The 13,517-nt window shown below is 45.6% G+C and overlaps 1 protein-coding gene across 1 annotated transcript; it reads right to left on the bottom strand.

The window, feature by feature from the left end:
• Positions 1-1,396: 1,396 nt before the first annotated feature.
• Positions 1,397-13,103, bottom strand: LOC8023763 (chromatin assembly factor 1 p55 subunit; the record flags this gene model as incomplete). The annotated part of the gene is given in 12 exon segments (XM_040207957.1): positions 1,397-1,881; positions 2,317-2,427; positions 2,962-3,174; positions 8,898-9,024; positions 9,174-9,241; positions 9,317-9,409; positions 9,510-9,570; positions 9,664-9,718; positions 10,394-10,567; positions 11,158-11,252; positions 11,356-11,406; positions 12,974-13,103. Coding segments are annotated over 12 exon segments (1,247 nt in total), but the record flags the coding sequence as incomplete, so codon positions are not given.
• Between the last annotated feature and the right edge of the window lie 414 nt (positions 13,104-13,517).

The raw sequence follows: 13,517 nt of genomic DNA, 5'->3' as shown, positions 1-13,517 counted from the left end.
TGTGGGGAAGCTCGATGCGCGCTCACTGGGGAGAGGAGGTTAACAGCGAGCGGCGCAAGTGCCACGCTACTCTGCAGCAACGAAACGAAGGCATGCAAGACATGATAATGAAGTAATCCTATCAGAAATACCTGGTTCTGCTTTATCACAGTAGCCACAATCGGCAATCCTACTATTTTGCAGATTTCTCAGGACACTTACGGTAGGTCATGACATCGACGACATCGGCTGGAAATTCAGACGTCGGTGGTCAACCTGCCAGCGCATCGACGGCCCTGACCGGTTGATTCGTCGCACCAAAACGCGACATCATAGCATGTGTTCTTTCATTGGCTAAACCTATCAAGTACAGCGAATGTCCCGCGACTTGTGCTTTTATTATGTGTGTTCGAGCCTTCAATTGTGCTCTCTCTGACCCAAGACGAAACAAACTATAAGGCGAGTAGAGGCGCTGCGAAATTCATATTTGTAGAATTTTTCTTTCCTTCTAATTTGAATATAAGGATAGACCAATAATAAAACATTTTTTTAAGGCGCTTACGTGCCCATTACGTGAAAAAGCGGCGGCGTTGTGGTTGAAAGATGGTCACACCAATACGTCAAGCACGCGCCTGATATCAAACGCAAAAAGCACAGCAACACAAAACGTTTCTTCACAGAAGCCGGCGGGGTTCGCCGTGCCTGCGCAGTGGGGGAACGCTGTCACCTCTGGAGCGCCGTGCGAAAAAGGAAGACACGGCGAGCTGCTTGCGTATAGCTTGAATGTAAACTGCTTGCGTGAGATTCCTACACGTAAGCAGTTTTAAGTCTGCCAAATTTTGTTTTTGCTTTAAGTTTATCTCGACACGGGTGTGACGCAATTCTTAGCGCAATTGGCATAAGATGTAGCAGACTTTTGTTCATGGCACAATTTGGCACAGCACTTCCATCACCGAGATTATTCCATCTGTATACAAGAAACCAATTGTTTTGTTCAGGCTGTACCACTCCAAGCTCCTTGCTTTGGATCATGCCTGGGCTGCACAAGCGCTTATGCCGAGGGCACTAGCGACTCTAGAGGACACCAGTCACAACTACCCACTCGCTCCTGTACCCACCGATCTGTTTGTGGCAAGGTGAGACAAAGTATTGCATAGTAGTGTTGTCTTTGAAGCAACGCAACGAACTTGCAATGAATAGAGTTCATCAGCAAATGCCCTAGCTGACCACAAAAATGCTGGGGAGGAAGGTGAATCTCTCCTCACTGACCCTCAAGTGGATTCACGTTGCCCAAAACCACGCAGTCCGAGGACAAAAACACAATTCAGATTTTTATAATCATCGCCCAATGTATCAGTAGGCAACACAGTAGATTGAGCATGTATAATCATTATAGCAGAAAAAAAAAGGGAACACATACGATACAAAGTGCTTTATTATAGTTGACATGCGTGTACATGTGAGAAATAAAACCAAGAAAAGAAATATGATATTCCCACAGACAATCACAGAACATTCAAGTTTGCTTTTAGCTTGTACCTGAACCTTTTGATGTGTTATGTTGTTTTGCCTGAAACACATGAGCAAGAAAAGGTGCCGCACTCTTGGTTAACGCAACATTTCTAGGTCTAATTACCTCAACCTTAGGATATCTGACCGCCACTTTGGAAAGTTAACCATCAGTTCGATTATGAGTGTCCTGACATAAAATACAAAACTCGAAAGAAAGGAAAATGCTACAAAACACCCGGCACGAGTATGAGAAGGGCATCTACGCAAGATGGTCGTGCGAGCCGGGTGAGGACAGTGGTGAGCTCTCCAGTTTGAGACAAACTACGAGGCGGAAGCTTCGAGTTCGGTCGCGGGTGTCTCCTGTTCCTCGTCATTGTAGATGTTTTCGGCCTGCAAAGAAAACAAAAGGAAGCAAGCGTTGAAGTTCAGCTGTGGTGAATGCACCATGATAAAACAAAAAAACAGAAAATTATTTCATTTTGGTGGCTCTGCAGATAAATCTAATTTACAAGTGTATGGGAAAAAAAGGAGAACCATGCTTTTCCCTCCGCAAAAATAAACCATGTATCGCCAAACGCCCGATCTCGTCCCAAACAACGCTCGTAAAATAAAACGCTGATAAATTGAATTCAACGATCCACAATTCAGCTCATCCGCTAACAGGCACCAGGAAGAAGGCGCACACCAGTTGTTGATAACAAAGAGGCAGATGTCTATTTAACAAATAAGGCACCCACCTTCATGAAATAACTATAGTTTTTGCTGCCATACACCTACTAATCTGGGTCTATTTGTGGGATAGGACTACATCTTGGGAAGACTCACCATCTGCCAGACTTGCATTATGTTGTCTTCTGAAACCGAACAGATGACCCAGGGTTCGTTGGGGTTCCACGAGAAGTCCGAGATTTTTGCTGTGTGTCCTCCATGGATGAACTGTCGTGGTGAAAAGAGACACAAGGGAAGGACGACTGTCAGGACGATAATCAGAGTGAAGACAAGACGTAAGAGCTTTTTCTCAAAAGATCCACATGGCAATGAATCTAAAGAATCTGCTACAGTTGACTCCGGATAATTCGAAGTGGAAGCAACTCTTATGCAGCGATTTATTTCACATGGACTTTCACGCCTGCAGAATACTACAGTTCAATCTCACTCCTATGTTCATGATCGATACACTCTCCCGGCTGTTATGCAAAGAAACTGCGGAGTAGGGTAGGATCCCCATAGTGAACCCTACCATACTTTGCAGCTCCCGTTCTTAGGCAGTGCAGGGATGGAAAAGAGAAGGGAGCAGCTAGCACACCCCTTAACCCCTCCCTCTCTGACTTGTGCCATTGGTTGGGCAAGCTACGCCATCAATCTGAGAGCTGCGCTCTGTTGCCGACGCTCTTTCCCACGGCCCCGCTACGGTGCCATTAACACAAGCAAACAAGGTTCGAACAGGGTTCAAGTTAGAGAGGTGCCCACCAGGAGTTCGGGGGGCCCGTCCTCGGCGTCCTCGGCGGACTGCTCCTCGCCAATCTTGCTCAGGTCCCAGACGTGGAGGCGCCGGTCCGTGCCGCTCGAGGCCAGGATGGTCTCGTTGTGGGGCGACCACTGCACCTGGAAGATCTCGTCCTTGTGCGACTCAAAGGAGTGCAGCTTCAACTTCAGGTTGCGCAGGTCCCACAGGGCCACCGTCTGCACACAGCCAAAGGGCGAGGGAGAAAAAAATTTCTCAAACAATGCACTTGGCTAAAGCACATGGTAAATATTGGGCATACAACATTTTATGCACAAATATGGCGAGAATATGATAAAACCTCATTGATGCATTCTTGGCCGAGGCACTTTTCCGGCAGTTACACCTGCAAACATCGGTCATCTTCACATAGGAATAGTTGTGGCTAGTTATAACAACCATAACAATTATAATAAACGTCATTAATAATGTTTTACTTTCCACCATCTAAATGTAAATGCTAGAAGGGGATTGAGAAAAAACCTGCACAAGTGCAACTCAACGAGCTTTTGGCACTTCCATTCCCCCAAAAAAGTCCATAATGTGGGCCATCCATAATAACGCGTCAAAAATTCCATGTTTTTACCCAGTACGCCCCTGAAAGATTTGTCTATAGACCAACACGCGGCCCTGACGTCACGCAGCTGCGGTGGCGCTGTCGACGGCACGGTGCATGCGCAGAAGTTTCACTTCACGCGAATCCGGTTTCTTCGCAGGCGCAGTGCCCACACCTGGTGTGGGCAAACGCGGGCTTGTTTCTAAACAGCGTGTCGGTTTATATGTATCAGGGGTCTCAAACATGCGGCCCACGGGCTGCATGTGACTTGCTGGGGTGCGGCCCTCGAGACTCAAGCGGCTGCAAACCCCCGTTCCAATGTCTTTAGTGCTATATCCATCATCAATTATGGTTTCTTGTCGTCGGTTCATTAACGCTCGAAACATAGCTCTGCTCTTTTATAACATACTTATATATTTTTCTCTATTCCATTTTCTTTTGGACCGACTATTAGTTTGTCTTCGTTTTTGCTTCTCGGCTCTTACTCATTTTGCTCGCCTGTCAGACTATTCACTACTATGCTACAAGTGCGAGCTCTTTAGGATGCACCTTGACTGCACAAACTCTTGCTCAGCACGATCAACTTCCAAAAAGATAAAGCTATCAACTCTGCTTTCTAGCGGTCAAGAAAAACCATTAAAATATAGATTGTTTTATAATGCTGCTATAAATATTGTCAGGAAAGCAAAAACTCCTGTATGAAGGTTTTCTTCTTCTCAGACGTATGTTGAATTTGAATAGTGCTTTCCGTGTGAATTCATTGACAAGCAGCAACAGTGTGCTCGCTCTTTTTCTTTAAACAAAATGCAAGCATGTCAGCGATGCGCTACAATTTTAAGTCTTGTTATGGGCCTAAAACAGTCACATAAAAAAATGAAAGCTAAGGACATCACCACTAAAAGGGAGAGCTTACGAAAAGCAGAGTGCATGAGGTCCCATCTCTAGGAAATCTCATACGTGCAGCTGAGAGGCTTGGCCACTTCACAAGTTTACACTTTATAACCCACTCCAGTCACTTTTGAGGGTGGGTTATCTGGTCCCTAAACTGAAACGAGATTGAGACCCCTGGCCTATATAGAGCGGCACCCATATTAAGCATTTTGTACTCGCATGCGCATCTACAGGATCCGATTGAGAAAAGTAAACCCTACTTTTCGGCCCGCGTAAAAAGACTATGCATCGCAGAACGCTCAAACTCCGCCAAAATGTAACCCTAGCGGTCCCAGCAAGATACCAAAGTTTCAGAACATGAGCTTACCTGGATCAAAAGATAAAAGAAAAAAACAAGAAATCTCTACGGGGAGGCTCCGACCACGAAGAGACGCAGACGGAGGCCGTCTGCTTTGCATTGCATCGCATAGGTGGCGCCACCACCTATGTGGGTTGGCGGGTTATCACGGGCATCTGCCGGGCTTGGCAGCAACTTCGGAATTGTTCTCTATCATTTCTGAAGTTTCACTTACGCACTGCTTTTCACTGCAACAGAAATAAAGATTACACACTCTAATTTGTAATACTTCAATGCCTTTGCTCAGGCATAACATTTTCTCATGCTAATTATTTTAGCAGATGTCATCTGCTTTGCTCTTCGCAAACCCGAACACCGGTTCTCCCGTTGATTACTTTTAATCTCTACCGTGTTTCGCTGCACTTTCCTGCCTGATCAGGCAATTAACCCAAAAGCAACGCGTGGACGTCGTGGTTTGGTATTTAAAGCGCAGAAGCTTTAAGGATGCTTGCCGCCGATACCGTCGAGTGCACCGTTCCAGGCCGCCGTCAAAGAGAACCATCTGGAAGTGGGTCCAGCGTTTTGGCGCAGTGGGCAACGTTGTGAACAAGAAGCACGTCTTCGCCAGCACGCCAGAGAAAGAGCAACTCGCGTACGGGATCGAGGGTGCTTTCAAAGCGGACCCGCACCTGTCCACGAAGAGAGCGGCGAGTTTGTTTAGAGTTTCAGATTACACTGTGCGCCGGATTCTTCGCTGACACAACCTGCATGCCTACAAGGTTCACGTTCTCCACGAGCTGAAGCCCGAAGACTATGAAAGATGGCTCGATTTTTGCCGCGAAGAGATCCTAAGGATCGCGGCTAACCCCTCCCATCTGGGCTTCCTTCTGTTCTCAGACGAGGCCGTCGAGGTGAAAGTCAACGCTCAGACTGCCGGTACTGGAGCAACGGCAACCCGCACTGGACAATGGAGAAGTCTCAGTACTCTCCCAAGGTAACTGTCTGGAGCGGGATCTGGAGGGAGGGTGTTGTTGGGCCTTTTTTTTTTTTCGATGAGTCTATGACGGGCAGAAGTTATCTGTGCATGTTGAAGGAGGAGTTTCTTCCCGAGCTCGAGGCCCTCCACATGCAACGACAAATTTGCGTATTCATGCTAGATAGAGCGCCCCCACACTGGTAGACCTCCGTCAGGAAATGGTTAAGTGACATCTTTCCTGGACGCTGGATGGGAAGAGACTCGCCCAGCATGCCATGGCCACCGCGATCCCCTGACCTAACAATCTGCGATTTCTTTGTATGGGGGTTCATCAAGTCACAGGTCTACACCGGCCGAATCTCCACCCTTGACATACTCAAGCAACGCATTGAGGCTGCGTTTCTGCTCATTACGGACAAAATGAGAGCTGCGGCATTCGCCGAATACGAGGCGAGACTTGGACGTTGCACCTGGCAGCTGGGAGGTCACGTTGAAGCAGAACCGTAGGACTACGGTGTTGCCTTCCAGGGCCTGCCCCTGACGCACTCCACATACTTTCATCTGGAAGCAAGAATAGCTTCCGCCATGTGCACGGTCTTTTCCAGTTTTTATTTTGCTTACCTCTGACAGATGGCCCTTTTTAGGGCTGCCAACTACGGTTGTCGGCTACTGAGCTACTGCTGCTCGGCGCTCTCCCGTGTCTCTCTCATCTGGTGTCTCCGGACCATGCAAATGGTGAACCTGGTTCTTTGACGGGGCAGCTTAATTGTCCAGCATTTAATCTAAATACCAGCAAACCAAAAGTACTGAATTCCTTTAATAATATTAATAATAATAAATTTGAACGTGTTCGAGACTCGACATAATGAGTAAACCGGGTCACAAAGTCGCTGACTTGGCATCTTCTGCCTCTCCCTTTTTTAATTTTCATTGCCAACAAAAAACAGGAAAAAAAGAAAAAATAACCAAGTATGCAAACATAAAAAACGGTACAGAAGTTAAAAAAGCAAAAATATATTGGCCCAGCTGAAGTTCATCTGGAACCGAAAGGAGGCTCCTCTGGCGGCGGAGCCCAAATATTGTAACTTTAAAAAATTTAAATAGGTTATAAACGGTTTATTGGCAGTGAGCAGACTTGGCCACTAGAGAAAGCTACCACGTCCATACCAAACTTCACATAATCTGCAGCACCAAGTGTCGAAGGTGCTACCGAACGGGAAGAATAGGTGCACCGCGGCGTTCGGGTTTGCGAAGAGCAAAGCAGACGACATCTGCTAAAATAATTAGCATGAAGAAATGTTATGCCTGAGCAAATGCACCGAAGTATCACAAATTAGAGCGTGTAATCTTTATTTCCGTTGCAGTGAAAAGCAGTGCGTAAGTAAAACTTCAGAAATGATAGAGAACAATTCCGAATTTGCCGCCAAGGCCGGCAGATGCCTGTGATAACCCGCCAACCCGCATAGGTGGTGGCGCCGATGCAACGCAAAGCGATGCAACGCAAAGCAGACAGCCTCCGTCTCCCTCTCTCCGTGGTCGGAGCCTCTCCGAAGAGATTTCTTGTTTTTTTCTTTTATCTTTTGATCCAGGTAAGCTAGTGTTCTGAAACTTTGGCATCTTGCTTGGACCGCTAGGGTTATATTCTGGCGGAGTTTGAGCGTTCTGCGATGCATAGTTTTTTTATGCGGACCGAAAAGTAGGGTTTACTTTTCTCGATCAGACCCTGTACTTTCACTGGTTCACACCAGTGTGCTAGGAGCAGCAGCCAATCAAGGAAAGCATCTAGTAGGTTAGCTTGATGGATAATATCCATTGCTTACAATCAAAAAATCAACCCCCAAGTGAAAAAAAAAACGACAAAAAAACCTTATATATGAATAAATATGGTAGTTCTCCACAAGTGTGGTGGAAGCCAATAACATGAAAACAATAACCTTATGCGAAATTGCTCGGGGTCTGACAACACTGAGAGCATCGTCATAAAGCAAACCACGGTGAAGGCATCGGAGACAACCGTATGGGCAGTATGCAATAGCGCAGCAGCTGTGCTTTCTGCCTTTCAACCATGGAATGCAGACAAACGGTTTAAACAACCCACCATAACTATCTGACGAAATTGTCAGAGCCCTGTGCACGTTAGCGACAACCTGCAGTGTGTATGCTTCCATAGCAAAGGCGTAAGACTTGCTCCACTGGCTTGACGAGGTTGCTGCCAACGTGCACAGGCCTCCGAGAGTTTCATCACACAGTCACGGTAAATTGCTAAACTGTAACCCACATTCCATTGTCAGAAGGCAGAAAACACAACTGCTGCATCATCGCACACTGCATGTACGGTTGTCTTCAATGCCTACACCGTGCTTCGGTACCAACAATGCTTGCCAAGATTAAAATGGCAATGCTCTCAGTGTTGTCAGACCACCAAGCAATTTCGCATAAAGTCTATTGTTGAGCGAGGGTTGCTTCCTGTTTCATCTATGCAGAGCGCAAGTTTGTCTCCTCCTTGCACAGGGGTTGCGGTGATGTCAGAACGCCAAGCTCTTACTGGCCGATTGAAAAAAATAGTGGGTAGATCTCAAGACATCTAGCATTAGGGTCTACCCACTATCCTTTCGATCAAGCCAATCAGAATGCGGTGTCATTCTGACGTCACCGCAACCCCTGCGCAAGAAGCAGATAACTTGCCCTCTGCATAGCTTCTCACAGAGTATTTGATACTCACTTTTCCCGAATCCTACTAGTACACAGTTTTTTTTTTTTTCTGATCAGTCTTCTAAATACATATACTGTAAAGAGACACAGCAACAGTGGGACTTTGTTTCAGTAGTCTCTCCCTACTTTGAGCATACAGCCCCTTCAAGTTACACTCGTCACATCCTTCGCCATCCACTCCTTGCATTGCTTTCTGGACGCTTCCACAGGAGGAATGATTGCTACAGTGGACATTGTCTACATGCAATGTGCCCGCTTTCTAGTGGCCTTATTGAAACTAACCTGGCGTGGATACCTAGTATAGTGCATATACCACATTCCAAAAACGGTGCAAAGAGGAATTTTGCCAGACTCTCCCTTCCAAATGCAAGAACTTTGTGGAGATCCCTCACAACGTGAGAGCAAGCCCAAAGACGACGACACTCCTCACCTTGTCGGCTGACCCTGTGGCCAGGATAAACTCGCTGTAGGGGTTGAAAGAGAGGCAGTTCACCTCTGCCGTGTGTGCATCGACGGTGTGGCTAGGCTTGTTTGTGTTGTTGGAGCGGGTGTCCCAGCTGCAAGGTGGAAAAGACCGGTACTCGGTGCCTTTCGCAACAAACATTCGAGGGTCCAGGTTAATCTGGCCACAGTGTGCTGCACTTTACTGTCACACTGCTAGGCGAACTGCGGTAGTATTACCATTGCAAATTTGAAGCACACTTACATCATCAGTTTCTGGTCATCCGCTACTGACCCAAAAAGGCTCTCGTGGAGTAGATGCCATGCCACATCCTGGAAGACACAACAGTCGGCTTAAAGCGGGAAGTTTGGGAGAAAAACAACGACGAGGAGTTCTGCTTCCCTTACTTCAACAACGGCGGTGTGTCCTGTGAAGATGGTTTTAGCGTCAACCACTTTATTCTCTTTTGGGGTAGCGTTGATGTCCCAGAGACAAATGGTCTGGAAGAGAGAAAGAAAAAACGAGCAAAGTAGTGAGCCGCGATCCACGAGATAGACTTTCAAACATTTGAGCCGCATGAGCGTAATTTCGCTGCCTTACGTGGTCATCTGAGGCACTCAAAAGGTGGCCATTGAGATTTGGATTCCAAGACAAGCCATATCTAAAAAAAGGAATGAAAGACATTTGCATAATGCGCCATCATGAATGCAAAGCTTCTGTCTTTCCTACCCAAATAAGTTGCACCTGACCTTACCCTTCCTTCTGATGACCGCGAAGTCTGAGATCGGGACTACATTCACCACTGGGGTCTGCAAGTGTGGAAACGGAAATGTGTCAAGAGACTTCCTAAAGGATTTGAAATTTCTTTGTGTCTGATCTTTCTGATGGGGCAGCAGAACACTGATGCCGCACACAGAACAATGTACAAATCCAACCCTTAATTGAAGCAATCTACACGATGTCTGCTACTGTGTTATACAAAATTGCCTGGGCGGGGAACCCCATCACCACAGCAGTGTTTAGAATGTGCTTTAATTCAATGAGTTCTCACCAGTCTCTGTACCTGCCTAAAGCTACAAGCTTACGTCAATGCCTTCCCCACGGCTCATAAAGCAACATCAAAAAATTTCAGCCTTTCCACTTTGGTGAAGAAGGAAGACCAGCAAAGCTGTACTATGGTGGGAATGAAGTAATGGCCGGCCGCAAGTCGGCAAGCCAGAGTGGAAAGGTTCGAAAGGTTGCCGCCGTCGCTTAGACGACGGCAACAACGTCTATGAGCGACGACGGCAAGTCGGCAACCACGTCTATGAGCGACATCCAGCAAGCTGGTTGTCGCCGTCGCTCATAGATGGCGGTAGCTGCCCAGAGTTCTGTGTCATAATTTGTTTGCTGACTGACAAGATCCTGGGGAAACTAGCCCCTAACAGCTCCGCTGTAAAAAAAGACAGAAAGAAGGAAGAGCAGTTCTTTCAGGGAAGGCTTACCAGGCTTTGAGGGGTGTTTGGTATAGTCGAAGATTAACACATCGCTCGAGGGGGTCTTCGTGGCGATGATGCACGGGTTTTGCGGCATAAAGCGCGCTCTGTTCACTTCCCCCTCGTGATTGATCTTGATTTCGATGTCAATCTTCCCACTGACCGACCCAAAACCACCAAACTCTGCAGAACAATGGGAAGACAGCAGGCAGTTATAAGCGGCAGCAGTTATAAGTAAAGCTTCTAAACTACACAGGTCAAACAGATTCACCAAGGTTCCAACTCTAAATTCTTTTCTTGATTACTTTAAAATTCCCCGACCAAATTGATTAAAGATGTCTAGATTCGTGATAATGCAATGAGACTCGCATGATATGTCAAGTGTGCATGTTTAAGATTGAGGTGGCATTCGAGGCCACCAAGCTTTTGCAAATAGGCTCATTTAATTTCCTGAAACCACCAGTATTAAAAAGTGCAGCCTTGATGTAGGGTGGTGCACGTCGGAATATGTTACGAATAAATCAAATGAAGCAGTGCACGCTGGTTCTACCCTGATGCAGAAAATGTAGCGCCACTGAATTCGACCCCCTTACCTCAACTAAATTTAAATTTTTTTTGCTCTAAGACGAGTATATATTTCATCACGATCAGCTACCCAAACTACTTTTTGCATAATTATTGCTAATAAGTCCGAATTCAAATTATTTGTGACAGTGGCTAATGCACTAAAGAAACCAGAGTTTTAAAGCAGACCAGATGCCGAGATTGCTTACCTCCTTTCTCGCTATCGTAGTGAGTTGCATCAAACTGAGCATCCTCACTTGGCAATTGTACGCTTGCTATGAGCAGGTGGTTCTGTTCATCAGATCTGCAAGACAAGCAAGTGTCATCAGGCTCCTCTTTGAACCCGCAGCACTGTCCAGAAGCCACATTCCCGCAAACTAAGGTTGAAAAACTGAACCAGCACTTACGTGTGTGTCCCCAAAATCAACCTGTGAATGCTGTAGTCCCTTCCTTCAGGACTGGAAAAAAAGTTTTGTTTGTAATCGTTAGACGAGTATTGTAGAATCAGTAATAATTACAAACTAGCGTGTTATTGAATGACTTGATATGATTACTTGAAAGAACAAAACATTGAGGACGAGGACGGAAACAGGACTTCTTTCATTGAGCAACAGAACATAGAATGGCACAAACCATAAAACCACCCTCCAAAGGTCTCGGCGTTCTCGAAGAAGTAAAGGAGAGAGTTGTTAAAAGGAAGGGGAATTTCCTATAAATATGAAAGTACAAAAAGCGCTGGCGTCACGACTATCAATCTACTTATCTCTGGTGCAAAAAATTCAACCTTTGTCATTGTGAATGATAATGCAGAAATGACAGTCCCAAAGGGAAATGTACTATAAATATAAAAGTTTAAAAAGCACTAGCGTCACGATGAGGAGTCAGTAATCTAGTCATTTCTGGTCTTAAAAATTCAACCTCTGTATTTGTCAGTGACATGGAAGGCGAGGAAATGTTGACAACCCCAATGAACAATGATTTCTCTCCCAAATCTATTGTTGTGCCTGTCGAGTATTCTAGTATCAGAGAAATTAGGAGTGCCGTCATCCAACGTGCGGCTGTGGAACGACGATTGGGTGAAAAGACTCAATCAATTCACCCAATCGTTGTTCACAGATGCACGTGGCATGACTGGAATACTGGGCAGGCACAACAACAGATTTGGGAAAGAAATCATTCAGACATTTGCCAGGGGGACTGTAAAGCAATAGCATTTCCTCACCTTCATTATCACTGACAAATGTCAAATTCCTAAGACTAGAAATGACTAGATTACTGACTGCTCCTCGTGACGCTAGTGCTTTTTAAACTTTTATATTTATAGTACATTTCCCTTTGGGACTGTCAACAACATTTCTGCGTTATCATTGACAATGACAAAGGTCGAATTCCTTGCACCAAAGATAAGTAGATTCTTGATACCTGGTCCTGACGCCAGCGCTTTTTATACTTTCATATTTATAGTAAATTATCTTTCCTTTTAACAATTTTCTCCTTTCCTTCTTCGAAAACGTTGAAACCTTTGGGGTGCAAATTTATGCTTTCTGCCATTCTAGGTTCTCTTGCTCAATGAAAGAAGACCCGTTTCCGTCCTCAATGTTTTATCCTTTCAAGTACTCATACCGTGTAGAAATCCTATCACCAGGAAGACTTCCATGCCTGGTCAGAGCAAGCTTTAATATTCCTCAATAATACAACAAAACCTCAGCACAGCTGGGCATTTCAAGAACATCTGTATCTGAATCAGACAGAAATTTCAGTTTCTTCAACAGACGTGCATTAAAGCATATTCAAGTGTTCTTGGACTCAAATTCATACAGAGTTGGGGCCTGTGTGAGCTTCTTTCATTCTTGTGCCAAGCATTCGCATGGAACCACATGCACTTCAAAGCCACGATTCTGTGCACTAGCGGCTTCATTCCTGCAATGCATTTGTTGCAATTGCTCCGGATTCACAGAAATGAAGTCCCCATGAAAACACTGCTCGTGTACAGCACATAACAAGCATGTGGATGCATCAACTCACCGAGTCACGTCTGGGAGCCACTGGGCTGTGAGGCTGGGCCACTCCAGAGCGTGGGTCATGACGAGGTCATAGAGAAAAGGAGTGTTCTTCTTCCATATCTTGTACTCCTCATTGATCACTCTCTCTTCAACTGCAAAGGTGCGAGGCATGGTACAAAGTCAAGCACAACCGATTTACAAGTACAGACTGCTTGTAACCACCATTATCATAATCACAAAAAAAAAAAAAAGAGGGGAGGAAACAGGTTTTTTTTTCCTTCCACCAGTTTCCCCAATGTCACTTCTAGGATATTGGAGGCATTGGCCTCCTGCCATGTTCCTAAAGGGGCACAGACACCCCAAAGGTTGTATTTTTTTGTCGTTGTCTAAAACAATGCAAGTTGGAGTCATAGACACGAAAAAATAGCACCAACGCGAAAAACAACTTTCCCACTCGCACGCACACCTTTTATTTTTGGCGTTTTTCTCTTCCTCTTTTGACCTCCTCCCCTTTTTTCGTGAAATAAAAAATCATGAAATTTAGAAGCTTTGTAAACGTCATTTTT

The sequence above is a fragment of the Ixodes scapularis genome, unplaced genomic scaffold (genome assembly GCF_016920785.2).
Source record: "Ixodes scapularis isolate PalLabHiFi unplaced genomic scaffold, ASM1692078v2 PGA_scaffold2__306_contigs__length_199485367, whole genome shotgun sequence".
In the NCBI taxonomy this organism is placed as follows: Eukaryota; Metazoa; Arthropoda; class Arachnida; order Ixodida; family Ixodidae; genus Ixodes; species Ixodes scapularis.
Note: the sequence above shows the minus strand (reverse complement) of the source record. Positions and strands in the feature narration are given on the sequence as shown.